Source organism: Neovison vison, chromosome 5 (genome assembly GCF_020171115.1).
Source record: "Neovison vison isolate M4711 chromosome 5, ASM_NN_V1, whole genome shotgun sequence".
Lineage (NCBI taxonomy): Eukaryota > Metazoa > Chordata > Mammalia > Carnivora > Mustelidae > Neogale > Neogale vison.
The window spans coordinates 114,136,412-114,163,726 of record NC_058095.1 but is presented as its reverse complement, the minus strand read 5'-3'; the positions used below and the strand labels follow the sequence as shown (position 1 = coordinate 114,163,726).

The following is a 27,315-nucleotide window of genomic DNA, read 5'->3' as shown; positions in this document are numbered from 1 at the left end:
ATTCCTTCACGTTGAACTGACCCAGGGAACTCTGCACACCCTTCTTTGGTCTTATCTCCAAGTTGCAGTAAGAATTTATTCAAAGCCTAAGCATGATAAGATGACCAGCTTCTATTTCTAAATGTGTGAAACATTCCCGAGGCATCGGAAGAAGGTTCATTATGGACACTGAGCTAAGTTGTTGATACAAGGAATTTTCTCAGCAGGTGCCAGTTTGTGAGTCGTATCTTTCCATATCCTTCTGAGAATTAGCCCAGCCTTTTTGACCACGATATCTTTGAGAAGTCATGCCTATTACACCTCACATGAATGATGAGGTGCTAAGGGGAGGAAAAGACAGAGTCTTTTATGTAAACGGTACATTTGCTCCTGAATCACAGCTTTGTCAAAATACTGACTGGGCAGAAATAAAATGGCTGCAAAAAACCAGGGATAAAACATCCACCAAAGGCCCTGAAGTGGCAGTCTGAAGTCCTGGTTTTTTACCATGGAGCTGTGTGACCCTGGGCAAAGGACTTAACCTCTCTGGATCTTGATTTTCTCTTACGTAAAACAAAGTGGTTAGTGAAAATGATTGCCAACACCCCTCCCGCTCCCAAGGTTCTATAAAGATACAATGGTTTAGTCTAGAAGCGGAATGAAAAAAGTCTGCTTCACTTACTCATAGGAAAATCTGTGCCTTGCTTTCTCTTGTCAAAGGAATGAGTCACCTAAATGCACCTGAGGATTGAAGTCTTTTCTAAAAAGAAAGGTCTCAGAGTCTTACAAGAAATAACCATCCGATATTGGCTCTAGAAGAACAGTTTTCTAACTGTTTAAAAATTTTTAAATAGTGGAAGTCTTTCTCAAAATGAAATATTGCACAAAAGCCCAGATTATGAAACATCCTGCAAAATCAATGTAAGTGGAATTGCTGGGATGGAAGGGGAAGGGATAAAAAGTCCCGTCCACCCACCATTGCTCCCCAGCACCCTCTGAGGGTTCCTTGTTACTCTTTAGGAAACCGTGGCCTTAGAGTATGATTTATTTTCCACAAAAACGATAAATCTGAGGACTTGTTTTCAAAGTGCAACTTCTCGGTAACTAAACAAATCCGTTTTCCAGGGTGTTGCTACTTGAGTGCTCTGAGGAGAAACAGTAATCTAACTTTTGATGAGGTAGAGTACATTGAAGGAAAAAAAAAAGGCATTAAGAGCTTTTAGAAAAGGAAGTCTACTTTAAGGTTCCAGTGAAAACATTCTCAGGGGCTTGCAAAAGTCCCAAGGAACAAACTGGAATGAAGATAAAGGCAAAGAATGCTTCTGGACTTCAATAAAGTGGTTCACACAACTGTTACTATTGCTCTGTTCGCTTTGGTGTTTCAGTGCTCTGTGAACATTAACAATTTTGTTGATTATAAGATTAGAGGAGTTTATAATGATTATTAGCAAATAATGCTATTCTTGTCTGAAGAGACTGACCGTAAATGCTGTCCCTGAGAATAACTGAATGCAGTTGGTAGACCAATTATGAGAAACTTAAATCTCCAGATGGCTCTGAAATGTGTCCTGCCACGGCATTACCTTTTCTTCTCGGTGATTCTTACTTGAGGATCCTTGTGGTTTGGCACGGACCATGCTAAGATGGAACAGAAAGTGGAGGCGGCCTCCCAGGGAGCCTCCTGGACCTGGACTATAATGACCCAGGGCTGTGGAGCTGAGCCTGAGCCAAACAAGACACACAGAGACGCCAAGAGAGAGGTTTTGGGGAAGAGCCCAGATCATCAGGCCAGGCCGGTGGCTTCTGAAGGTTTCAAAGCAAATACAGACTGGACACCTTGACAAAGGAGGGAAAACTGGAGGCAGCCCACATTGAGAGCCATCTGGAACTGAGGAAGGGGGAGTCTCAAAGCACACTGCTAATTCTTTAAGATACCACATGCGATGGCCTCCTGGGCTACAGAATATAAAGTTTTCACGAGGAACTCCTGAAACTGTCATTTGCCTGTGCATCATTTTATATTTGCTGAGAAAGTTACATGCTTTCATTTGCTATTCCTAGACCTCATGTTTTTCTTACAAATGAGAATGTGAACGCACAGAGGAAGGGAGCTGAAGGTGATCATGGGCGCACAGATACAGAAGCGGGGGAATGGGGCATGCTGGATGTACATGCATCAAATATCTCTGAGAAGATACCACAAAAAAGTCCACTCACAGTGGTCACCACTGCAGGGGGCCGCGGGAGCTGAGGTCTCACTCTCACTCTTCTACGCATGTTTAATTACATGTTTAGTTACAAAAAACGCTCTCATAGAATGCCAGTAGGCTCCATCCCACCACCTTCTCACCAAGGACACCGGGGAGCCCCAGCAGAGACTGGGGAGCCAGTGGGCACTCAAAATCACAGACGTGTTGGCAGGGGTGGTGAGATTATTATATGAAGTCTCCAGGGCACCCGGCGTCAGGGGAGGGGGCGGGGCAAAGCCTGTCGGGGGTTCTGAAAACACAGGGAATAGTGGCACAAGGTAAAAGGCACTGTGAGGAAACAGCTCGATGAATCCAGGATGAAGGACGTGCCACAAGACAACCAATCTGAACTCTCATGAGAGCCACCATCTGGAGAAGCCAAGAGGGCAGTGGCAGGCGAGGTGGGCAACCAAGACACTGCAACCAAGAAACAAGTGTGGGCTTTCACTGGATCCTCGATTGTGTGTGTGTGTGTGTGTGTGTGTGTGTTGCGGGGAGACCAACTGGAAAAGACAGTTCTGGGAAACACGTATGGTGGTGAGCACAGAGTAATGTAAGGAACTGCTGAATATTTTCCGTGCTGGAATATAACCCTGCGGGTTCACTATGCTTCCAGAAAAAAGACACCCCTGAGATAGCTGGGGAAAGTGAATTTGGATTGGATGCTATAAGTATTACAAAATCACTGGTAATTTTCTTAGGTGTGAAAATGGTATTGGGGTTGTGTTGGAGAACGTCCTCACTGTTAGGAGAAACATAATCAAAGATTTGGAGGTAAAGCATTATAACATTTAGGGTTTCCTTTCAAATTATTCAGAAGAAGGAAGAGCATATATTTAGAGAGAAACATAAAGCAAATGAGGGAAAATACCAACAATTGGCGAATCTAGCAAAGGCACATGGGTGTTCATATTACTGTTCTTTCAACTTTTCTGTAGGTACACGTGTCTTCCAAAATAAAAAAGTTGGGAAGTAAAGGGGAAATTTTAAAAACAAAATAAAAAGTACCAGAAAGGGAAAACAAACAGAAGGGGAGTCCCGGCCCTATCCTACTGTCTCCAACCAGCCTTCTGACTTTGGGAAAACTCCTTTATGTTCCTGGTTCTTGGTTTCCTGTGTGAGGAACGAGGCAACTGAGTAAACGACCTGGGAAAGCTGTCCCCTTCTGAAGTCCATGGACACACTGAGGAATTTGCAGGAAGGCGACTCCTGTGCCTTTCCTCTCCCCGGGCCTCCATGTCCTTGCCCAAAAACTGCTTTTCCTCAAAGAGTTTGTTTTGTCAAGTCTTAATGTCTTTTCCTTTTGTTGGAAAGATTTGAATGCACTGGAGACTTTCTGTGCTCTTACAAAAGTTCTAAAGGAACTGTAGTGAATGTAAGGGGTATGTCTGTAAGTATGAGAAAATGCACAAACCCCAAACAATTACAGTGCTGTCTATTAAGAATCTAATAGCATAAAAAAAAAACCCCAAAGATATTTCAAACTTTGAAGACGTTTATCTTATCTTGGTGTCTTGCTAAAATTTCTTGCTCTAAATAGTGACTGGATTTGGTAATAATTTATTTTACCACAGTTACTTATGGTTATCTTCTCAGTGTATCTGTGGTTTTACTGATAAAGACTGAGGAAATGCTTGTACTGTGGTGGGAATCAAAGACTATCAGCAAAATACTACTTTGGGGGTGATACCCCGAGAGGGGGGATGTCTGGAGAGGAGGGAGCTCTGCTCACGCCTCTGTGACCACATGCCTCTCTCGAATCTTCGATTTCTGTGTCCCCCTCATTAGGCTCTCAGCTCACAGATGGCAGGAAACTCGGCACCTGGCAGAGTACTCTGCTTTTAGCAAGTGCAAAATCTAGGTTAGTCATTTTATGGAAATCCAGTACGTCATACGGCAGCAACTTGTAATTGTCAATTAGAAACAAAGCAAAACAACATCTGGGACATGTTCATTTCCGTATGTGTGTGTGTGTGTGTGTGTGTTTGTAGTTTTGGTGCAGTATGTCCAGTCTCATTAATAGTTGTTTCAAACAACAGACTTTTCATAGTGAGAACTGGACAAATCTCGATCTCTCTGTACACTCCGCCGTGTGAGATGGAAGGAAATATTCAGCGTGTCCCGTGATAATCATGCCATCTCCCTGCAGGCTGTGGGAATGACTCTCTGAACCCCCGATTAGCTTTGCCACCTTCTGCCTTCTAATTCTTTACCCAGTCCTGGGGAGCTGTGTCCATCGATCTCCTGGCGAACTCCTAAAAAAAAATCTTTCTAAAAACTTAGAAGAAGTAATTTTACCTGTCAGAGCAGTCCTGTTCTCAAAGGCACAGAAATCCTTTTTCTAACTGGAAATTTTATTCTGGATAATATGAACACGTCTGCCAATTTTATCATTTTTATTTATTTATTTTTTAAAAAAGATTTTATTTATTTATTTGATAGAGAGAGAGAAACACAGACCGAGAGAGGGAATACAAGCAGGCAAAGTGGGAGAGGGAAAAGTGGGCTTCCAGCTGGGCAGGAAGCCTGATGTGGGGCTTGATCCCAGGACCCTGAGATCATGACCTGAGACAAAGGCAGATGCCTAACAACTGAGCCATCCAGGTGCCCCAGGTATGGCAATTTTAATAGTGATGTGTTCGCTACCATCTATAATGGAGCAACATCTCCATATAACTCAGAGGAAGCTGAGGAACACAGACCTTCATGATTCACACAAGAGGCAGTTGGGCTGATGCCAATATTAGCAGAACCCAAGGGTTTTAAAGCATTTATTGAGATTCATGCGGTTGTGATGGATGGATGCTTAACCATCCCCTCTCTGGTCGTCCATGGTCCAAGAGATTTAGGAATTATACTCAACCTCCTACTAGAAAGGATCTAAAATATTTTCAAGAAAACCATAAAAAATAAAAAAGTAAAAAATCAAAATAAAGAGAAACTTACATCTGAAGGGAGAGAGGGTCAAGGGAAGGAAAAGCCTGAATACCAGGGCACAAGCCACAGGCCGTAAAGCTGTCACCACTGGTCTTTGAGTTTGGCTCTGAGTTTCTGGCAACTAAAACCACGTGGGATAGTTCAATGGTTTTCAGGAATCACAGGGGAAAACGGAAACGCAACCCTGTTCTTCGAGGGAAGCAAAGCTGCTCCCTACATGGAAAGTCCATGTTCTATCTGTATTTGCATTCTGCCCCTGTACAGAGTCTGGTAACCCACTCCCTGGGCAAAGCCTCCTTTTCCTACCACTTTATTTGAAGAGGAATCTCTCATGCAGAGCTTCATACAAGGGACCCCTGGAGGCCTGGAGCTCTAAAACAGGCTCCCAGTAAATGATGTGATAGGTTCCATCAATCTGTTTCTATCATAACATGCAGGCATGTCTCAGGACATCGATCGTACGGGTGGGATGCTGAGCTAAATAATGATCTACAACTGCCTATGTCTGCAGGACACAGGTGATTCTGAACACAATCTAGACCCATGGCTAGACCATGTACCTGCTACATGTGTCAGCACATACACCATTTTTCTCGGCCGCACTTTTGATATTAACCACATAGCATGTGATATGTCATCTGCTCTGGTAAAGGCCAGAGGCAGGTAGTTAAGAGGGGACTGCTGGGCTCACCTTGGGTGGCCACCTGGTTATGGGGCATCCTTCTCCACATTCTGACCTCTGAAGGAGGACGCCGAGCGAACCGACCAACCACAGAAGGACGTGGTTTAAATGGGAGACTGTATTTCTCCCAGGGTTGCTGTCTTCATTGTTGAGGGTCCTCTATTGCTGTGTAATCCTTGCCCACATGGAAAGGCACAGCATGGCTGAGAATAATGCTCTTTGAGGGTGTCCTCAAACCTTGGGATGCTGTCTGCTTGGCGATGGGGCAAGAATGGGGTGTGGCGGGAACTGTGATGAGGAGGGAGGCTCTGAGAAATTTGGGGAAGAGACTTGTGGTGTCTCTCTATGCCCCCCCCTTTTAAAAAGATTTTATTTATCTGACAGAGAGAAAGATCACAAGTAGCAGAGAGGCAGCCAGAGAGAGAGGGGGAAGCAGGCTCCCTGCTGCACAGACAGCCCTATGAGGGGCTCGATCCTAGATCCTGAGATCATGACCCGAGCGAAGGCAGAGGCTTCACCCACTGAGCCATGCAGGTACCCCTCTATGCCTATTTTTTATGACTAACATCACACGTATAGTGCAGTGCTCTCTTCTGGAGTCATCAGTCCTTTAAATTGTATTGGTCCTTTAAATCATTTTCCTGATAATTACGGCAGATAAAATAAAAGGTTCTCTTTCGCTATGCTGATAAGTGAGCTGATGAGAAGAGGATTTTTGTGTACTCATCATGCCCTACCTTGGGGGGACTCTTGGGCAGATGTGGTCAGTGATGCCTCTCATCAGTCTTGGTTCATGCCATACCTTGAACTTCTCCTCATAGTTTTCGAAGGCTTCCATGACCATACACACGGCCTCCATCGAGCGCTCCAGCCGTCCATCCACCCCGTTAAAGCGGTACATGCTGCCAGACACATCGACCACCAGGCGCAGGCGCTTGGGTTTCTGTTGGGGGCTGCCCAGCTGAGCGGGGGAACAACAGAACAGGCTTGTGAAAACCACCCCTGGTTGCTGTTGCAAGGGGCCCATAAAGGCCCCAGAGTGCCAGCCGTGGGGCAGACCGATCGGCTGGGGGCTCGGCGGGGCGCAAGGCTGACCTGGCAGGTGGAAAGGATTGTATTTCAGTAAACGGGATTGCAAACTCAGGCTGGTAGTTGGGGCCATATGGGAAAGATTTTCCTTTCGAATGTGGTCCTTTCAAGGCCTAACCTCAGCTAGTAAAACCGCCTTACTGAGGCTATTATCCTTAAAAATAATAATCTGGAAAGACAGAAAGCCCAACATGTCATTTTCATGTCATGCCTCGGAGTCAGTTACACTAGCAAGATTGAGTTATTCTGGAAGGCCACATCGATTTTACTCCTACCTGTTATGTAGTAACCTGCAAATCATTTTTCCACAAAGCCCGCCAGTAATGTCAGATTTCTAAAACAAGCCTATGGGAGAGGGGGGTCTGGAGAAGAACTGAGGGAATATGTTTCCACAGTATCTTCTGTTATTAGTAAGCTTTCATGTTTCTCTTTCTTCCAGATCCTGCATTACTACTCCTCGTTACTCTTCTTGGCCGTTAAAGCACAAAAGTGGCATCCAACCACACTTGAGTGACAAATGTCAATTAAAATGTGAAAATCTTCTGGGTTTCAGTTTGATTCTGGACTCATGCCTGCCAGTTTGCAGAATTAAAAACAAAAATATGTTTGTCAGCTTTACTTACAGGAAAAAAGGAAGAAGAAAATTTCCAGATTATTCTGCCATTATACACTCACTGACATGCATGAAAGCTAATGAGCATGGTCAGTAATTTTCAAAACACAGAGTGGGTATTGGAGGGCAAAATTCAATATATTTCTTTAAAAACTTGTTGAGTCTGTCTAAAACGAAAAATAGTGCCACATATGCTTCCGTGACCACTCGCAATTCAGATATATCTGAACACGGCTGTTGACCGCGATGAGTCAGTAAAGAACATAGTTGTTGACTCATGCCAATGACACAGAAGTGAGTACAGCCCAAATTACCAAAAGATCCTTTCTGAATAAACATCTAAATGGAGCGAGTGACTGCCATTCTCCACCAGTCACCGCACCCCCAGCTCTCAGCAGATGCTTGGCAATTCTGGTTATTCTGGGACACAGAAGATCATAGAGCCCTCCAAGAGGAGAGATGCAATATTTCACCTACTGCCATTTTATGTTTGCCCCTCTGTAGCAGATATTTTAATATCAGGGCTGTCTAAAGCTTTACATACTGTGGTCGGAACTACTGAAGGGAGAGTTTCTTATTTTCTAAAATTTTCTTCAGGTATAGGATGAACAGACCTTTCAAGTCACAGGACAGTAGAAGGCCACCAAGATTGCTCTAGAGCACTGGGTGTCTTCCATTTCCCTTCCAGGGGCAGACCTGCTCTGTGTCCTAGGAGCTGAACTGCAAGGACAACATCAGCCTCTCTCTCAGCTGTTAGCTTCTGGTGGAGTCTGTGGATGGGAGGCCCTGTCAGGAGATCAGGTTGCCATAATCAGGGTTTATGGCGTTTTGACAAAGATGGCAACTCAAGAAAGCATTTGTCTGTAGCGAGGGCTGGACTCTGCAGACCGGAGGCTACTCGTGCACCATTACTTACTTGTGGCTCCAGCTCGCCCCGGCGTTTGTAGATGGCTTTTTCTCCAGTCAGCCCATCAATGATCTTGGCATCGTCTAGTTCTCCTGTAGCTTGGTGTCTTAGCCACTGTCTTTCTTTACCTTTAGCCTACAATGACACACACACACATATACACAAATTCTTATTTTAATGACTTCTGGAGGGTACCTGACACACTCTCTGCATGAAAAATAGGAAACACACCCAGGATCTTTTCAAGTAAGTGATGTTTCTGCAGGAACACAGTTTCATTGACCGACTGGTTTCTGCTCTGCCGATAAAGAATGCCCTTTGGGTAGATTTCATCTGTTTTAATCATTTTAACACAGGGAATGATAAAATGAGCCCATTTAAAGCACACGAAATGGGAAAGCAGTATGCAAATGAGCCCTTGAGAGATGTGCACAGCCTGGAAATGCAGTGGTGATACATTTCTTACGCATATTCTGTCACAGTACTTCTGGCAAATTCCTTAGGTAACAAAACAATCAGCTTGAACTTGTTAACATTGTCTGCAGGCACAGAGAAAATGCTATCTTCAGAACTCTTCCTTTTGGAAAAAGAATTTGTTATTTGAGTTCTCTGTGATTTATGGTGCAATTGGAAACAGTTGAAAGTAATAGTTCATGAACGTGTTGCGTCCCCCATGACCCTCTGATGAGATATTGTCTGAATTACTTTCCCAAAGGTATTGCCACATGATACAATGACTTATAACTATGCCAGGTGGACCAAGATGGTAGTTAAGAACAGTGGAGAAGGACAATATCCCAAATCAAGGCATGAGTCTGTTATAGCCAACGACTATATTTACATTAAGAAGTAGGAGGAGTAGCTAAAATATTTTCATGTGTGCAAACGAGAGTGGTAGTTAAGATCAGAGAGCCTGGTTCCCATCCTCTCTTCACCATGATCAGATATATGACCTCAAGCAAGTTACTTAATCTGTCTGCATTTCAGTGTCCTCAATTTTAAAATAAGGGTAACACTAGTTCCAACTTTGAGTTTTTGTGACGAGTAAATGAGATACTACATTAGCTGAAGAAGAGCCTGGAAATCCATGTCAGCTGTTACCATAATCGTTGTCATCATCATCATCAACAAGTGAGACACATTATGGACAACTAAGCCCAGATTAATTTAAGCACACTTCCATCACCATTTCAGGTAGAGTTTAAGTTTAAGGAGGTAGCTTAATGACAGTACTGTTATTGAAAATACGAAGCCAAACTTTAGGCAGCCGGGACCAACCACTACACAAAGAAGCTCCAGACACTCTAACTCTAGGCAGGACTACCTACATTAATTTCTTATTCCTGATACCCTTGCTGCAAACAGATGCAAAATCCCCTCATTTGAATACAAATATATTAATGTGAGCATGAAACAGAGACACTCCTAAACCACTAGCATAAAGAGCTTACATTTGGTGGGCGGTTAATTCCAGGAATTAGTTTAGGTGTGCCCCCTAGATCTATGTTCTTCCCTAATATGTGTTTTTGGTGAGCACACCATAACCTTATAGGAAAATGGGATTCATTGGCGCATAGCGCAATGAACTCATGAAACTCTATGAGATAGGTATACAGCTTCAGGTGGTAGGAGGAAGGGGTGAGCAGAGTCTTCTAGAATCCTATACTACTGGACTATGGATCAGACAGACAAGCCTGACAACACAATGCTGGCCTTCTCAGGCTCCCTCCCCTGCGACTGGGACCTGGCTCCTCTTTCCTCTTCCCCATTATGCCTGAGGTCTAGAGTGGCTCATTCTTCATGTTTTCAGGATGCTTTATGCAAGGAGATGCATTTGGGGGCGAACACTGAGGTACCTTTCCATCCTGAGATTCTGTGATCCTTGGAGATACCAAACCGCAGAGCACTGGCTTCTAGTGCCTTTCATAGATGAGGACAGACCCTCACAGACCAGTCTAGACTGGGAAAATAAGGACCACAGAAAGTACAAGAGAATGTGGTAGCAATAGTTAGCTGTCATCAAAGTGGCACTTAGAGCTGGGTTTAAGAGGAAGATGGGATTACAACAGAAACAAGATTACGTGACATGTCACAGAACAGCTGTGCCACTGTTACCATTAAGCCTCAATTTCTGAAGTTTCATCAATGCGTTGACAAGGCAATGACATTGAAGAAGTTCAATGTAAACTGTTCAGTTTCCAGTGATATGTAATTCAACTAAGTATAATATGGAACTTTCGGTTCAACAAAATAGGAAATGGAGAGTGCATCACAGTTTCCAATAAGGCTAGAAAGTACACATCAGTCCTAAAGGATTCGAAGAGGTCTGAATCATGAGCAACGGTTATTAAAAAAGGAAAAAAAAAAAAAAGCAATGTGTCACTTTGTAGCTCCTCCCGGTTTACTTTCTTTATTCTTATCACTGTTTACAAATGTCTGATTTACCTCTTTGTCTCTATTATCTATCAGTTCCATTAGAAAGTCAGACTTACGCGGTAAGAGCCCTTCCTGCAGCATCTAGAACAGTGCTTCATACGAAGTTGGTGTTTGATAAAAATTACTGAAACTCAATTGCTACTATAAAACATTACGTGATAATCATATAAAAGCATGTCCATACAGTATTATCTCAATGTATATGTATCTATATTATATACATGCAAGGAAAAATATGTGGGAGAAAATGAAAGTATTAATAGCCATGGTTATTTTGGGGTTGTGATTTATGGGCGATATTGTTTTCTTCCCTTAATTTCTGTATTTTCCAATTTCCTCCCTCCCTTCTTCCCTCCCTCCCTCCCTCCCTCCCTCCCTTCTTCCCTTCCTCTCTTCTGTTCCAGAGAGTAGGAGAGCACATGCATATGCACGAGCTGGGGATGGGGGGAGGGAAAGAGAGAGAGAGGGAGAGAATCTCAAGCAGACTCCCATGTTGAGTGCGGATCCCAACAAGGGGCTCAATCCCATGACCCTGAGATGATCATGACTTGAGCTGAAATCAAGAGTTGGACCATTAACCAACTGAACCACCCAGGTATCCCTTCAGTTTTAATATAATGAACTCATGACTTTTTAGAACCTGAAACAAAAATAAGTTTTTTTCTCAAAAGGACTTGAAAATATCCTTTTGTATTTTTATGAAATATGCCTTTGAGACTAGCTTAGAGAGCAAGTCTTCTCAAACTTCAATGTGCATACAAATACCTTAGGGATCTTGATAAAATGCAGTGTTTGATTTGGCCGTTTTTGTTCAGTAGGTTTGTTAACAACTGGTCCAAGAGCACTGTGGAATTCTTTTGCTAATAATTAGTGAAAATGGTCCCCTTTTAGAGGGCCTTCTTTTTAGGAGACCTATTATTGCCCACGGTAGGGAGGCTGCAGAATTGTAAAATGCTTACTTTTCCTTTAGAATATTATATTTGTCTGCTGTCTCTGGATTCACCATCATGGAAGAAACTAGGGATTTTAGGTCTTGATTTTCTTATGCCAATGTTGCTCCTTTTCCTAGATATAATTATCATTCCTTAAGGTGCTCTCTAGATTGAAGACGATTTCCATTATGTGTGCCAACTGAAGGAAAAGAATTTAGTAAAATTTAGGATGAGAGTGAGGGAAGGAATCTGCTTTTTCCAATGAATCTGCTCTGCCTTTCTTCCTTTTTTTGGATGAACTTTTAAAATTGAAGTACAACATACTTGTAAGTCAAGTGCATACCTCTGAAGTGCAGAGCTCAGTGACCTTTAGGAGTGAACACCCCAATGTAACCACCTATACCTCCACAGCGCCCCCAGGGCTCCTTCTGGAATTTCCCACTTCTGCCAGCAGGGCTTAGGTTCTCCTGGCTCTGGACTTCATAAAAATGGTGTCACGCAGCGTGTGCTCTTCTGTGTCTGGCTTGTCTGGCTGCACATGGCTGCTGTCAGGTTACCTGTGCTGCTATGTGCGGCAGGTCTTTAATTCTCGCTCGCTGCTGTCGTGATAGCTAATCCTACGATTTGGTCACAATTTATCCACTCTACAACGGCACTGTTTCCGGTCTGGGGCTATGAAGAAGAATGGCACCAGGAGTGGTCCTGAGCGTGTCTCTTGGAGCAGATGTGTGGCTACTTCTGTTGGACAGGAACCCTGGATATGTTCAGCTTTAGGAGATACTGCTAAACAGCTTTCCAAAGTGTTTTTTCCAACTTATATTCCCATGAGCAGTAGGAAGGCTTCATCTGCTCATACCCTCACCCACACTTGGTATTGATGGCTTAAAAAAAAAAATTGTTAGCCATTCTGGTGGGTGTATAACCTGTTCCCTTCCTTTTTATTTTTATCTGTGGAAAAATGAATTTTGGTTCTGAGGGTCACTGATATTTTTAGGAACATGAGCCATTAGTTTTTGTTTTTGAGAAGTGTAAAGTATGTACTAGTCTTTTGATCCAGAGCTACTGGGCACAAAGTCATTTTATCATAGTAGCACTATTCATTAGTTTTCAAGTCTAGAACTTGCAGATAAATATGGCCAGATAATTTGTTATCTGCCATCTAGCCAGCCCACCAATTTTTAGAAACTCAAAACAGGAAGAGGCCTGTCAGAATGGATACTCTTGGAGGCAAGGGGCTGGAGGGGGAGTGCTTTAAAAACTTACTGTGGGCTGGAAAAGAAATATTTATTATTATGGACTGTGTATTTTATGGGACTCACTGAGATACTTCCTTATCTAGTAAGTTCCTACTGGATTTAAAGATATGCTTTTATGTACAACAAAGGTCCAAACATGAGCTTTATAGTATATTCATTACATGAAGGTAAGTATTCTTATAAATATGTCCATCTGTTTTGGCTTGTACAGTAAGTTCATACTAATGAGAATTTATTACATATAAAGCTAGGTTTCACTAGTAAAAATCTACATTACAGACTTTCTAGAAAAGAAACACGGTTTTATTATGTTCATGTAAAGAACACCTATACTAATTGAAATGCTCAGAGGATGACATATTCTGGTTAACTTATTTTCTGGGAAATAACTGGTTAACCAGAAAGGACATCCATACTTACCTGTGGCAGTGGGGACCTTAGGAGGAAGACACTTGACAATAACCAATTATCTTGTGGTTTGTGACACCTGATCTTGTGATTTCAGCACTGAAAGTATTCTGATTAATCTTAAGTCTTTGTTTATCTGGGTTGTGGTTAATCAGGACTTCCTTTAACTGCAAACTCTACAAGTAAGCCGATTTTCTATTATGCCTTCACAATTTATTTAATGAGGAAATTAGAAAGATTTAAGTGGCAATTTTTATAGAAAGCACATGCATTCTACAGAATAAAACTTATAGATGATCATCACTAAATACTTCTTGTGTGAAAGAAGAAATGTAAACGGATGTTTGAGGATATCTGGGAGCAGTGATTCTTTTATTAAACATTAACTCCTGTTATCTGCAACATTTCTCCATGTTCAACCAATGTATACTTCTTATACTATTAATCTGAACTTTAAAAAAAATAAGATGCTGGATTAAGGTAAACTTTTGCACAGTATTTGTAACATAACAAATTATAAATTAGTGGAAATAATAACATTTTCTTTATAGTTCTCAGTATGCTGACATAGCAAAAATATATTTTTTAGATACCTATTAGGTCGCTAGCTGCTCTAAATGCTGAAACAGGGTTGCCCAGGAAAGAGAAGATACAGACCTTCCTATTTTAAGGGATTCCTTATTTCTTGAAGTGCCATCTCACGGCAAAGTTAAATACTGATTCGTGTACTTCACAAAGACGACCCTCCTTAGAAGAGTTTGTTCTCCTGCTTGCTAATGTGAAACTAAACTATTACTTTCAGTTATAAGGTAATGACATGTTAGAATTGGTGTCTATGAATAAAGGCAGTTTTATGCCTGTTTTTCAAGAATTCAGTATTTTGGGAGTGCCTGGGTGGCTCAGTGGGTCAAAGCCTCGGCCTTCAGCTCGGGTCATGATCCCCGGGTTCTGGGATCGAGCCCCTCATCGGGCTCTCTGCTTAGCGGGGAGCCTGCTTCCCCCTCTCTCTCTGCCTGCCTCTCTGCCTACTTGTGGTCTCTCTCTGTCAAATAAATAAGTAAAATCTTAAAAAAAAAAAAAAAAAAGTGTTTCCTCTCCCTTGAAGATTTCCTTTAAAAAAAGAAAGAAAAAAAAAGAATCTTAATTGGGGCAGCTGGGTGGCTCAGTCAGTTTTAAGCTCAGCTTTCAGCTCAGGTCGTGATCCCAGGTTCCTAGGATCAAGTCCCGCATTGGGCTCCTTGCTCAGTGGGGAGCCTGCTTCTCTCTCTGCCTGCTTGTGCACCACTCTGCCTGCTTGTGCTTTCTCTCTCTCTGAGAAATAAATAAATAATATCTTAAAAAAAAAAAAGGAATTCTAATTCCCTTTTTCATTGGCTGCATATTTAAACATATGTGCTTATTTTATATATATGTATGTGTGCGTCTACATATTTACCTCACAATTATTTTCAAAGACAGTACTTAAGTGACATATATTTAAAGTCTCTGAATATCTGAAAGTGTCCTTCTGATCTCCTTGTACTTTGGTGAGTACAGAATTCTCAGCTCACATCCCCAACCCCCCGCCCCAGTGCCCCAAATCCTGCACATGTTTTTCACTATCTGGTGTTCAACATTTCAGAGACAACTAATATAAGATTACATTTTGTCTAACGATAGCTTGTTTTCTGTCTGCCGGGCTGCTTTTAGGATATTTTCTTTGTTTTGGAAATGTTAGCGTTCTGTGAGGCTGCGGTGAGGCACTCTCTCTTTGGATTACTTTCGCCAGGTCCTCAGCGAAATGTTTTTCGTCCACAGAGCTGGGACTGTCTTTAGCCCAGTACAGTTTGTTGTTGTTGTTGTTGTTGTTACTCTGATTACTGTTTATGAGTTCTTTTAGGTCCTCTCTGGGAATATCACTGGCTTATTCGGCGTGCATTTACTGAACGTGCACGGTGTGCCAAGGTTCCTGCTTCTCCGGAGGGCTCCTGGTGCGGTGTGTTAGCTCCCCACTCTGTTTTCATTGATCAGCTTTCTTTTGGTTTTTATCTCTTTACTGCCTCTACAGTCTGGAGTTAACAACTCAAGTTTCCACTTACGTTAGTACTTAGCCTGAAGACTGGACTGAGTCTGTTCCTTCTACTTTGAATGTAAATTTCAGTTTTGGGACTGTATTTTTAGTTTTTTTTTTCTTTTTTTAAATAATCTTTCCTTATTGCATTCAGCTCCCTTATTATTCCTGCTTGCTTCTTAGCCAGACTTAAAAAAAAAAAAAAATCCATGCCTTATTTCACATACTTCAGGTTTCTTGGACTTGTGAGAGCACAAAGCAGATGTTTTCGAGAACTCTGGTGTTTTCTGAAGAAAATACTCTAGCCCAGCAGCATCACTTTCCCCTATATCTTGGATGCATGTCACTCTACCTCACTGCAGAATCCTCTCTTAGATCCCATGTTACGTTGTTCGTGGGTATCCCTACTCTTGAATGATGAGACGGCTTTATAAAAACCATTTGGGAACAGACTGGGATCTGACTCTCCTTGCTCGCACTGACTTGCCAATTCGTTATAACCAGAGCTCTCCTTCAAGATTTTAACTGGCATTCTTACCTGAATTAAATCTACACTACTTAACTCAGGAATTCAGTAGGGAAAAGAGCTGGAACTGTGGACTGTCCCAGAATGAGAACGTCATCTCCATATCATTTCTTACTTTCGTTTGGAAAAGCCATCACAAGGGGCCCACTTGGCATTTGTCTGATCTCATCTTCAAGCCAAGTATAAAGTTAACACTGGTCTGGCCCCTTCCCCAGTGTTCCTCCCTCTCCAGCCTTCTGCCTGTTGTAGCCACAGCCTAAAATCGAGACCTCCCCACCCCTACTGCTCCTGGTGTTGCTGCCTTCAAATTGCTGCTGCTTGGCCATGACCACACGGAGGTCAAGTGATCTGCTCCTCACCAGCTTGAGGGCTCTGGCTTCCATTCCCTGCCTCTCTGTGTAAGGGAGACCGATGTGATTCTACTGGGTTTCATATACTTCCTGGCTAGTAATGCTATTTCTTCGGGAGGTTTCTGAGTTGTCACTAGTACTGTCATTCATAGGGTCTCATCACACTCCCTTTAGCAAAAATTCCTCAAAGCTTCTTGCATGTCACATGCACTCTTCCCTAATTTCTCCTGTCATATGGGTTTTCACCATTTACAACATTTTGCTATTTTAACATGTTCATAGTCATCTGGTGAAGACTGAGCTCAAGCAGCCTGGAAGTCAGGACTGTATTTTTAGGCTGCACTTGGTTGAGGTTGTCCCTCAGGGGCCACTAAGGCCATGTACTGAGTGATGAGCCATTTGCGGGCTAAGAAGAGTAACTGGCATTTTCCTGTTCTCCCTGAAATGCAGATGTGCCCTGATGTGGCCGTTTCCACCTTTCCTCTCCATTTGCTCTGTACTCTCACATTAGCCAACACACCTTTTCTCTTGGCTTGGGTTGTTGCCCCATACAGATGACCTTAAAAACGTAGACATAGATATATATACAGATACGCAACCTCTCTGGTCCTAACCTTGCCCCTGAACTCCAGATTCACGTCTTAAAATCTTTCAATATCACGCTTGACATTTTAACGTAGGTGTCCCAGGAGTGAGAAAACAGGACATCCAGACCAAACATCTGCTTTCGCCTCTTCCTGACTTCCCTAACGCTGTTCTCTAGGGCTTGAAAACCTCACCATTCCCCTCACCTCACATTCAATCAGTCACTGTCTTCCCATCCTACCTCCAAACTGTCCTATCCTTTCCATTTTCACTTCCATTACTCTGGCTCAGGTTCTTATCACTTCTTACCTGGATACTGAAAGTAATTTTAATGATTTCATTTCAGGGTTTCCCCACTTCTCTCTTCTACGATACTTTCTCTCTCCATGGTTAAGAAGCCTCCTAAAGAAGGTGCAACTTTGCAACTCCCTTTCTCAGGCATGGTCACACTCCTTACTAATTATGGAATACAGTCTGAACGATGCTCAAGGCCCTTGGGGGTTCAGCTTCCCCTTGTTTTTTTCTCCTGCTCTCCACTGCCCCCAGCTCCATCCCCAAACTCTGAACTCTAGTCCTTCTGGACTGTTGTCGTTCCCTAAACAGACCTGTATTCAAGGCTTCTTCCTCTGCTCATAGGTTCCTTCCATCTAGACCAGAGCTATGCAGACTGCCCTTGGTGAGTACTGATCCATGATGAAATAAGTTACAGAAGTGAACAGCAAGCATTTAAAAATGGCATGGCGATTTGACAGAGTGCTTTTATGTTTGCTGAATTTAATATTAAATAATACGGGTTTGTATCTTGTATGTTTATTTTTGTATCTTTTTTTCAGGAGTTCATTTCTATTTTATTTTATAAAAGCATTAGTTCAAGGTCAATGAACAAAACCTGGCCTCTCTCCAAGGAAGGTTTGAGAAGCTCTGGTCAAGACTGTTCCTCCATCCCCATCCTGAGAAGAGCTGCCAATCGAAACCATGCTCATCCTTCGTGGCCCAGCTCAAAAGGCATTTCCTCTTTTTCCCTAACTGCACAGCCTAGAAATTGATCACACATTTATCTACATAACATGGCACTTTATTTAAAAGACCGCTGTGCCATTTACCATATTGTGTCTTCTATTACAACTACACATGTATTTTCTTTCCTTAGTCATTGAAGGCAAGAAATCTTAGGCAAAAGAGATATTCAACAAATGTCTACTGGATGAAATACAGTTATTATTAATTAAATAAAGGGAATGGGGAAATGCTTTCCATTCTTTACATATGAATAAAGTGGGTGCTCAGAATGAAGTCTAAATTCTTTGCCTGGCACGGACCTGCCTCTTAGCTCCAAGTCCTTGGGTGCATTTTACACTAAGTGGAATCTTTTTTTTTTTTCCCAAGATTTTATTTATTTGACAGAGATCACAAGTACGCAGAGAGGCAGGCAGAGAGTGAGGGGGAGAAGGAGGCACCCTGCTGAGCAGAGAGCCCGACTCGGGGCTTGATCCCAGGACCCTGAGATCATGACCTGAGCTGAAGACAGAGGCTTAATCCACTGAGCCACCCAGGCGCCCCACTGAGTGGAATCTTGCTCCCACTTGAGATCAGCCATTGGCTCACACCTCAGACCTCAGTGTCATGCCCTTGTCCGTACCATGTTCTCTGTTGGGGCACTGTTTACTCTTTCCTTTAACTGATGAATACTCATGTACCCTTCAAGAGCCAGCTCATGTATCTTTTCCTGGAAAATCTCTCCTAGAACCCCTCTCCTTTGGTTCCACTGCCTTCTCTGCATCTGTCTACCTAGACACCTACCATACTCAACTGAAATGATCTGTTTGGGTGCCCGTCTTTCCTACTCCCCAGAAATATAGCCTTCTTGAGGACAGGGACGGTATCCCGTGAATCTCTGGGGCTCCAGTGCCCTAGCACAGTGCACATCACACATATCAATGTTCAAAAACACTGTTTATCTCAGCCTAAGCTCATTTCGAACTGCTCAAGGAAAAAAAAAAAGAACATAATTGCTCCGTTCATGGAGATATCATGCTAGCCAAAGCAATCAGAGAAAGGCTAATTTCGTTTAGCCTGAGAATGAAATTACTGATTGTAGATCAGCAAAATGCTAGAGAGAAGAAATGATTACAATCAGTGGCTTTTTGTGGAATGGATATTTTCTTTTGTCAGGGATTGCTGGCATCAGACATTCAGATTCTGAACCAAGCACAACTGAAGTTAAGACAGACTCTGTTCTAATAAGACAATTTTTGCTATTGATTCCTAAAATGGCCAATTCCCCAGACCCTCTGATATCCCATATAGAATCCAGTCAAGAAGCAACGGGAGGTCACCGGTGACGGCGATCTTAATCGAGAAAGCCAGGAGTTGCAATAGACACACGTGTTGGAGCAGGCATTGTAACAGGAGTGACAACAACACTCCTTTTCCTCACATCTCAGCCCTGCTGTCCGGAGCCCGCGCGTAGGCTTGAAGCCATACTTTGAGAAGTCATCTCAAATGATGATTTGCTAGTTCCTGGCTAGACGTTCTGCTGTTCACCAAGGAAACACCCATGGTTACCGGGATTCCACAGCAACCTCAGCACAGCTGGGAGCTATTAGTCAATCAGAGCCACACAGGACTGGCAGACGGTGGCAAAAGGGGAACCAAACAAAGCCTTCTTGTTTTGGTTACAATCTAAAGACTCATATTCCACTGAGGCCCTGTCTACCCTTGGCCAGTAGCTGTGTTTTGAAGTAGCACTATCTGTCTACGTGGAAGACTAGAAGACCCCCAAGAATAACATATCTGTGGATTAAAAAAAAAAAAAAAAAAAAAAAATATATATATATATATATATATATGGAAACACTTGAAAATGCAATGTTGGTATCTGGATAATGATGCAAAATGCTTTATGAGTATATGTGAGAATGATTCTTTTCATGGAATTGCATAGTTGGCAGCGGATAACAGAGGCCTAAGAGATAACAGGGACCTAAGCTTCGGACTCAGATACCCGCTTCACAGGCCACATAATCCAGGCCGAGTCTCATCATCTTTCTACTCTTCAGTTCCCTCAGTACAAAGTGGGAACAAAGTAGCTACATTCCAGAAGACTGTGAGAATAGACGGGTTACATGCCTCAGCTTCTGTATCTATCCAATGTAGAAAATAGCTCTTATTGATTGTCGTAAGGACTCACCAACACAAGAAATGGATGTAAAGGAGGTGACTGGGTGTCTGGCTTGCAGCCCAGGCTGATGAAGAAGAGCAAAAACTAGGGAAGTAAGGATGAGACAAATTCTTCTGCAGAGAGCGCTGCATGCTAGGCATTGTTTTAAACGGTCTGCGTGTATCATCTGAGGCAATCTGCATACCTGCCCTATTATCTGTCGTTGCATCTTCCAGAACCTGGGCTGTCAGGGCCCAGAGCTGGCGCTCTTAGTCACTAAGAGACAACGATGACGACGATGATGGAAGAGATTGTGAGAATGCTGTGGTAGCGTAAGGCATTCAGCATAATGTCTGGCACATGGGAATTGCTCAGTAAATGCTTGCTAGTATTAACATGCTTGTATTACTTGTGAAGATTTGGAAAGATGGTAGTTCTACAACAATTTTAGGTTCTCCTCTGAGGATTACATCATTTTTATTCCCTTTCTTCTATCTTAAAACTCTTTCTTGCTATTATTTAAGCCTAGTTTCTCTTTTTCAGATTTCCATGGAAGAAGAGAACAAAAATATCCTTGAAATAATTAAGTTACTCTATTTGAGGTATCTAGAAAGTTATTAACCCCAAGCCCCTTATGTTTTTTTTTTTTTTAATAGGTGTCTATTTCTTGTTTTCTATCCCTTTAATTGTATTTGTTGCTTTTCTTTGAGCCCTTTGCAATTTTCTTGCACATCTCTCTTTGAAGTTGGGAAGCAAAACTGGATACTGTTTCTGAAACTGGTCTCATCACTGTGGGCTTTAGCAGAAGTCATTCCTTAATGGCAACCCTAACTCTAACCTAGGCTTGACGGGTGGCCTTCTTGAAGAAGTCACAGTAGTAGGTCTACCTTTTCTTCCTTTGGCTGACTTGGTGAACATAGTATCATTTATCTTAAAGGGCTGCTATGAGAATTAAATGTGGTGGTGCTTGTAGAAGTAACTAGAGCCTGGTGCCCAGTGAATACCAATCAAGACATGAACTAATACCAGATAAGGATTCTCATTCTTTCAGTTAAAATTTTATTCTTGTGGGGCACCTGGGTGGCTCAGTGGGTTAAAGACTCTGCCTTCGGCTCAGGTCATGATCTCAGTCCTGGGATTGAGCCCTGTGTTGGGAGGGGTCTCTGCTCAGCAGGGAGCCTGCTTCCCCATCTCTCTCTGCCTGCCTCTCTGCCTACTTGTGATCTTTCTCTCTCTGTCAAATAAATAAATAAATAATCTTAAAAAAAATGTATTCTCGTATTCCTCTCTGATGCTATGAATCATTGGATGGCCCATTTGTACACAGGGTAACACTCCGTGTTGTCTGCATGTAATCATGGAATCCATGGCCAGACTGTGATCTGGCTCTGTGATTTTTTTCAAAAGATCAATTAATTAATTAATTAATTAAAGAGAGAGAGAGAGAGAGAGAGAGGACAGAGGCAGAGCGGAGGGAGAGAGAAAGAATCCCAAGCAGACTCCCTGCTGTGTGTGGAGCCAGACACAGGGCTTGACCTCAAGACCCTGAGATCATGACCTGAGTTGAAATCAAGAGCCGGACGCTCAACAGACTGAGCTCAACTTACCCAGGCACCCTAAGGTTTTGATAGCCTTCTCCTTTGACACCGTCTCCTACCATACACAGGCTCTTCTCAGTCCCACTGAACAGCCTGGACTTGTACATCCTGTGTCCTATGTCTGGAGCGCCCTGACTCCTCAACCATCTAGAAAATCCTTAGCATCTTTCAAGTGTGAACTCAAGCATCACATTCGCCACGAAGCCCTCCTTCGTGCCTTCCATAGCATTGTGCACATACTTCTCTATAGAAAGTAAGAAACCATTTGCCTCTTTGTCTTTGAGTTCCTTCTTTGAGAGGAGGGACTGCATTTTATTTTTCTATCCCTAATGTTAAGAACTTCAGAAATGAGGGGCACCTGGGTGGCTCAGTGGGTTAAGCCGCTGCCTTCGGCTCAGGTCATGATCTCAGGGTCCTGGGATCGAGTCCCGCATCGGGCTCTCTGCTCAGCAGGGGGCCTGCTTCCCTTCCCCTCTCTCTGCCTGCCTCTCTGTCTACTGTGATCTCTCTCTGTCAAACAAATAAATAAAATCTTTAAAAAAAAAAAAAAGAACTTCAGAAATGAATGACTGACTCAGGCACTCATTGTTCAGTCTTAGCATGAACACAGCCTCTCACCAACCTCATCTCCTGTGAACCACTCATTTTGGCTTTTTTTTTTCACCTCTTGCCTTGCCCTTGAGATTACCCAGAAGCTGCTTCAATGCCTAGGGTGATAAGAACTGGTACAGTGAGAGTCTTTGCTGGGAAAAAAAAAATCCAATCATTCCATGTTAACTTTGTCCACGGATTTTTTTTAAAGCAAATTCTTCAAATAACAAATCTTTGTTTGGGAAATCCTGAAGCATCTTAATTCGCATTTTAAGGGGGGCAAGAGCAGTATTAACTGATTCTGAGACAGCACAGTCTAAAACTGAAAAAATAGCAGGCAAAACAGGGGTAGGGGGAACGCAGGAGGAGATACCAGGAGACACAGAGAGTGCATGGTCTGGATGACCCAAAATGCTCCTCTGTCTCTCTAGTCCATGACAGTAAAATGATTTGTAGGACAAGAATTCTATCTATGACTTTCTTGTTAAGGTGGGATGCTCACAGATCTTCTAGGAGGGGAATCAGGGAAGTCCAGTGTCTTCTAGAGTTGTTTATCAAGTTATTCTGGACAGGACAGGTGGGGTCAAATATTCTTCCTTGGAGAACTCACCTGAGAAGGCCATGGGATTACTCACAGTCTCACTCAAACATTTTGGCATTAGTATTTTCTGACTGGCTGATCAGGATTTGGATAACTTTCTCGAGTAGTTTTGGGATGGGTCCAGCTTTGGACGTAGATTATTTTCTTAGTCCACTGTGGGAGGATTACCTGTAAATTATCCAGGATGATTCGGAGGGAGTGCACCTGCCGTCGGACAGCACCCGAGAACCTTTCATACGTTGTGGCATCATACTCACTCATTTGGATCTCCTTTAACCTGAAACCAGAGGGAGAAGAAAAGATAACAGCTGAAATCATGTGCATGTGGTCTTTTACTTCCATTTATCTGCTGCCAGAACTGTAGCATGGTCCTTGGACACTGAGGGTGCCCTGGAGGAGAAAAGGCGAGAAGGAATGTCTCCAGCTAGGAGTTTCAAAGAAAGAAAAAGTCCAGCGGTGGGCTGGTACATGGTGAACTGGGAGCCTTCTAGAACAAACAAAACAAAGTGAACCAAACAACCAGACAGCCCTGATGTACAGTATTTGCTGATTTATGTGGTGTAGATACTCTCCTCCTGATCAATTCCAAGCTACTAATAGTAAGATCGCTAAGCACTGACTTGGAAAGAAAGGCACACAATTGGCTCTCATGAACCAGTGAGTCAGCTCTAGAGCAAACCACTGCCGGATCCCAAAGACGTGTCATGGTGCTGGCAGCTGGTCAGTTCATGTGGCAGGTTCCTAGAAGAGCTCCGTGGGTTGCCTTTAGAGACCAAGGGCAGATATTTGGTTGACCAAGATAACAGTTCAGGTCCAGAGAATGTAATTTAATGTGTTGCTATGGAGAATACAAGAGTCTTCTGAAGTTGCTGTGTGCTTTTAACAGGATAATTGTGTTTTCATGTGACTGTGGCTCTGAAGTCCTATCCTGCTAGCGCAGTGCTCCTTCTCTTCACTCTTCCTCATTAGCTTCCACTGCAGCCCCTGCCAGTGCACTTAGAGACCCCTGAACGTGGCACACTCACCTCCTGGCTCCTGCCTGGGCTGCTCCCCCACTGGGTACTTCCTTTCTCTGCCTCTTTGCCTGTAACTCCCACTTTCTCTTCGAGAGTCAGATCAATGAGGACCACCTCGAGGAAGCCTGCACTGATCCCAGGTCTGTCTTCTGAGGTCTAACAGCCCTTTATGCTTCTCGCTATCAGAGCATTTCCTCCCCCTGCTATACCCATCGGCTGCCTGTCTTCCCAGTAAGGCTCCTTTATGAGAAGGACTGAGTCTTATTGTTAGCGTATAGCACCCAGCACGGTACCTAGCACTTAACAGGTGATCAAAATGGAATTAAATGAATGACTGAAATAAAAATAAGACTCAGGAATATTTAAAATGCAGCATCTTAAACCAATCATAAAAAGAAGGTTCTTTCACCGAGTGAGGCTCTCTTGGGTTTTACAGGGTCGTAGCCATAATACACTAATTCGATCACGTGTTTCTGTCAGTTTCCATACATGTAAAGGTGCTGATCCTCAGATAGGCACTAATGAACGTACATCGACAGAAGCACAGTCTTCTAAACTGCTGTGTGTGTATGCGTGCATGCCGTGTTGGAAGGTATGAATCCCAGGTCCATACCCGAAACTCTTATCTCAAATGCAGATCTATCTTCTTGGGCTGGTACAGAAACCCCAAATGCTGAATGGCAGCGAATGGTCTCTACTCCTCTGTGTCAGGCCAGGCGCCGGGAAGAATCCAGCCAATACAGGGCAGGGGGCTAGCCGCTTGTTAGCATCGCATGATGTTAGATCCACACCGCCATGGGCAGATCTGCAATTCCTGCCCTACCACCTGGAGGGGTCGGCTAATACCAACTCAGCTTGCACAATTCCACCTGAAGTCCTGCTCGACCCCTCCAGTAAAACTGACCATTTCCATTTATGACTCTTCCGTAGATACCCAGTGCGAAACCTCCACACATGACAGCTTTCGCTAGATATGTCTATTTCCCTCTATCACAGTGTTTTTCAAACTTTATTTTCCACAGAGGGTTGTATGTTTTATATTAAGATCCGGATCTACACATACGCATGTGCGTGTGTGTAGAACTAAACAAAAAATTTAACGAAAAATACGTTTACTACATATGATTCACTACATGGATATTTTCTCTTCTATCCCTCTGGGAGAAGAAATAGTCTCACTTTTTCTTTGAATCTCCAGTTCCTAGCACAATGCCTAAATGCTGTTAGATAGCACTTTGAAAACTCTGACTATCAAAAGGTAAATAATAGCTGAATGGTGTTTCCCAAGGTGACCCGCCAAGGGGCCCTTCTAAATCTAATTTACTCTCTGTTCTGAAGAACAGCTAGGAATACGTGCACAGGACTTGACCTCCTAAAAATACCTCTTATGTTTGGCTTAGGCAATCTCCTAAACCTCTCTATAAATTTTCATTAGATTAAGTTATGTCTTAAGTATCAAGGCTGACAGAAGCTGGGCACCATGAACATTGCAGGATATGCTACTTCCCCACCCCGTCAAACACAGGAAGCTAATATGCTCTTTCCCAAAGAAGGAAGATTAGTACTTTTCCAAAGGGAGGTTAGAAAAAAAATGTGGATATAGCTTGTCCTTAGCAGGGGTGGGGGAAATACACACACACATGCGTGCATCAGGAAAGGAGTCAGGTCACTGGTAGGTCACCTTGGGCAGACCGGCCTTTGTAGTGAGATCAGAATCAGCCCCATTTATAAGGTGACTTCTGGCGCGATCATGTTGCACCCCAAAACACACCACATGCTGTTTTAATTATGAAGAAATCTGGAAATCATATTCCAGGTTGTGTCAGCTTTCAGAAAGATCACCTACAAGGTGTTTGAAGCTGATAAATTCTGAGAGATGAAGACTGACGTGGGGAACGGGGAAAGAAAATAGGAAATTTTAGCCCCTGGATCAGATAAGCTTCCTGGTGCTAATACTCGCAAAGCCCACAAGACTAGCTGGAAATATGTCTTTCTGCTGCCTTAACCTCGATCAAAACTACAGGGCACAGCTGCTTCACATCCCAGTAATCTATGTGGACTAACTGCATTTTGTTGGCACAGTATATTTTTAAAGGGTATATTTATTGTTACGTAAGAGTCTGGGAATTTTCGTTCTCATTTTACTTTTCTTATAGGTCAGACTTAAATACTATAATTTTGGATCAGTTATGAGGAAAACAAACCTAAGCTGAGACCTAATGGGTAGGACTGATTCGTTTCACAAATGGTAATAGGTACACCTTCCATGAGCTGGCGCCCACCTCCAACACCCTTTGAGGCATGGAAAATACCTCACCATCAATTTCCTTCATGTTTTGTTGGTTTAATGTTTCTGTCCTGCTTTCTGCCTGTCTTACGCATGTCTACCTCTGTGGGTCTTCCTGAATTAATCCTTTTTTTTCCTCCCAAAGTTTTAATTTAAATTCCAGTTAATTAATAGTGCAATATTAGTTTTGGGTGTGTGGTTTCAGTCAATTCTTGATGTATGGGAAGTGGTATGGACTGGAATCCAGACACAAACGAATGCTAACTAGAGGCTATTCTGATGATGACAAGAGCCTATCAGTAGTATTAAGCTCTTTAAGGCAATATGGGGGACCTCGAGACTGATGGATGGGTCTGGCTGTCACTCTGGTTTCAGCCAGTTTTTTTTTTTTTCTTCAAGTTTTATTTTAATTCCAGTTAGTTATATTGGTTCCGGGTGTACAATACATAGTGATTCAGCACTTCCATACATCACCTGGTGCTCATCAGAGCAAGAGCCCTCCTTCATCCCCATCACTCATGTCAGCCATCCCCCACCCAGCCTGGTTTTAGCCAGTTTCTGAATTAAGTATCCTCCAGGCTCTGAACAAAGCATCGGTATTCAGGTGTGCATTATTCATTCCACATGTGTGCATGGGTGTTTGCCGTGCACTGGGTTCAAGGTATAGGTGCTGGGGATGTATCAGAGAACAAAATCCCCTGCCCTCAAGGGACTAAAAGTCAGTGGAGATGCAATCAAGTCTTCATACAAATAATAATATGGTGTGAAACAGTGACAAGGAGCGTGGAGAAAGAGGACACAAAAGGAGGGACCTGACCTCATTCTACATATGCTGAGAGTTGCAAAAGAGCTTTAATACAGACTCTTTGATGATAGTGAAGAATTCTTACTTTTTAAAGATATGATAGATGAATTGTATGTTTTTATTTTTTTAGAGAGTTCTTATCTTTCAGAGATATACTCTAAGATATTTACAGTGAAAAGACAGGATATCTTGGATTAGCTTCAAAACAACCCAGGGGTAGGGACTGGGAGTGGAGCCAGATTTTTCTTCTTGAAGCTA

The 27,315-nt window shown here is 42.9% G+C and overlaps 1 protein-coding gene across 2 annotated transcripts in view; it reads right to left on the bottom strand.

The window, feature by feature from the left end:
• Window positions 1–27,315, bottom strand: part of VWA8 (von Willebrand factor A domain containing 8) — a 330,223-nt gene that overhangs the window by 11,900 nt on the left and 291,008 nt on the right. For both annotated transcript variants that reach the window (XM_044249814.1, XM_044249815.1), the window contains 3 exons: window positions 23,118–23,226; window positions 8,466–8,591; window positions 6,650–6,808 (listed from right to left, as the gene is read on the bottom strand). In XM_044249814.1, coding sequence (XP_044105749.1) covers window positions 6,650–6,808; window positions 8,466–8,591; window positions 23,118–23,226 — 394 coding nt within the window. The remainder of the gene's footprint in view (window positions 1–6,649; window positions 6,809–8,465; window positions 8,592–23,117; window positions 23,227–27,315) is intronic.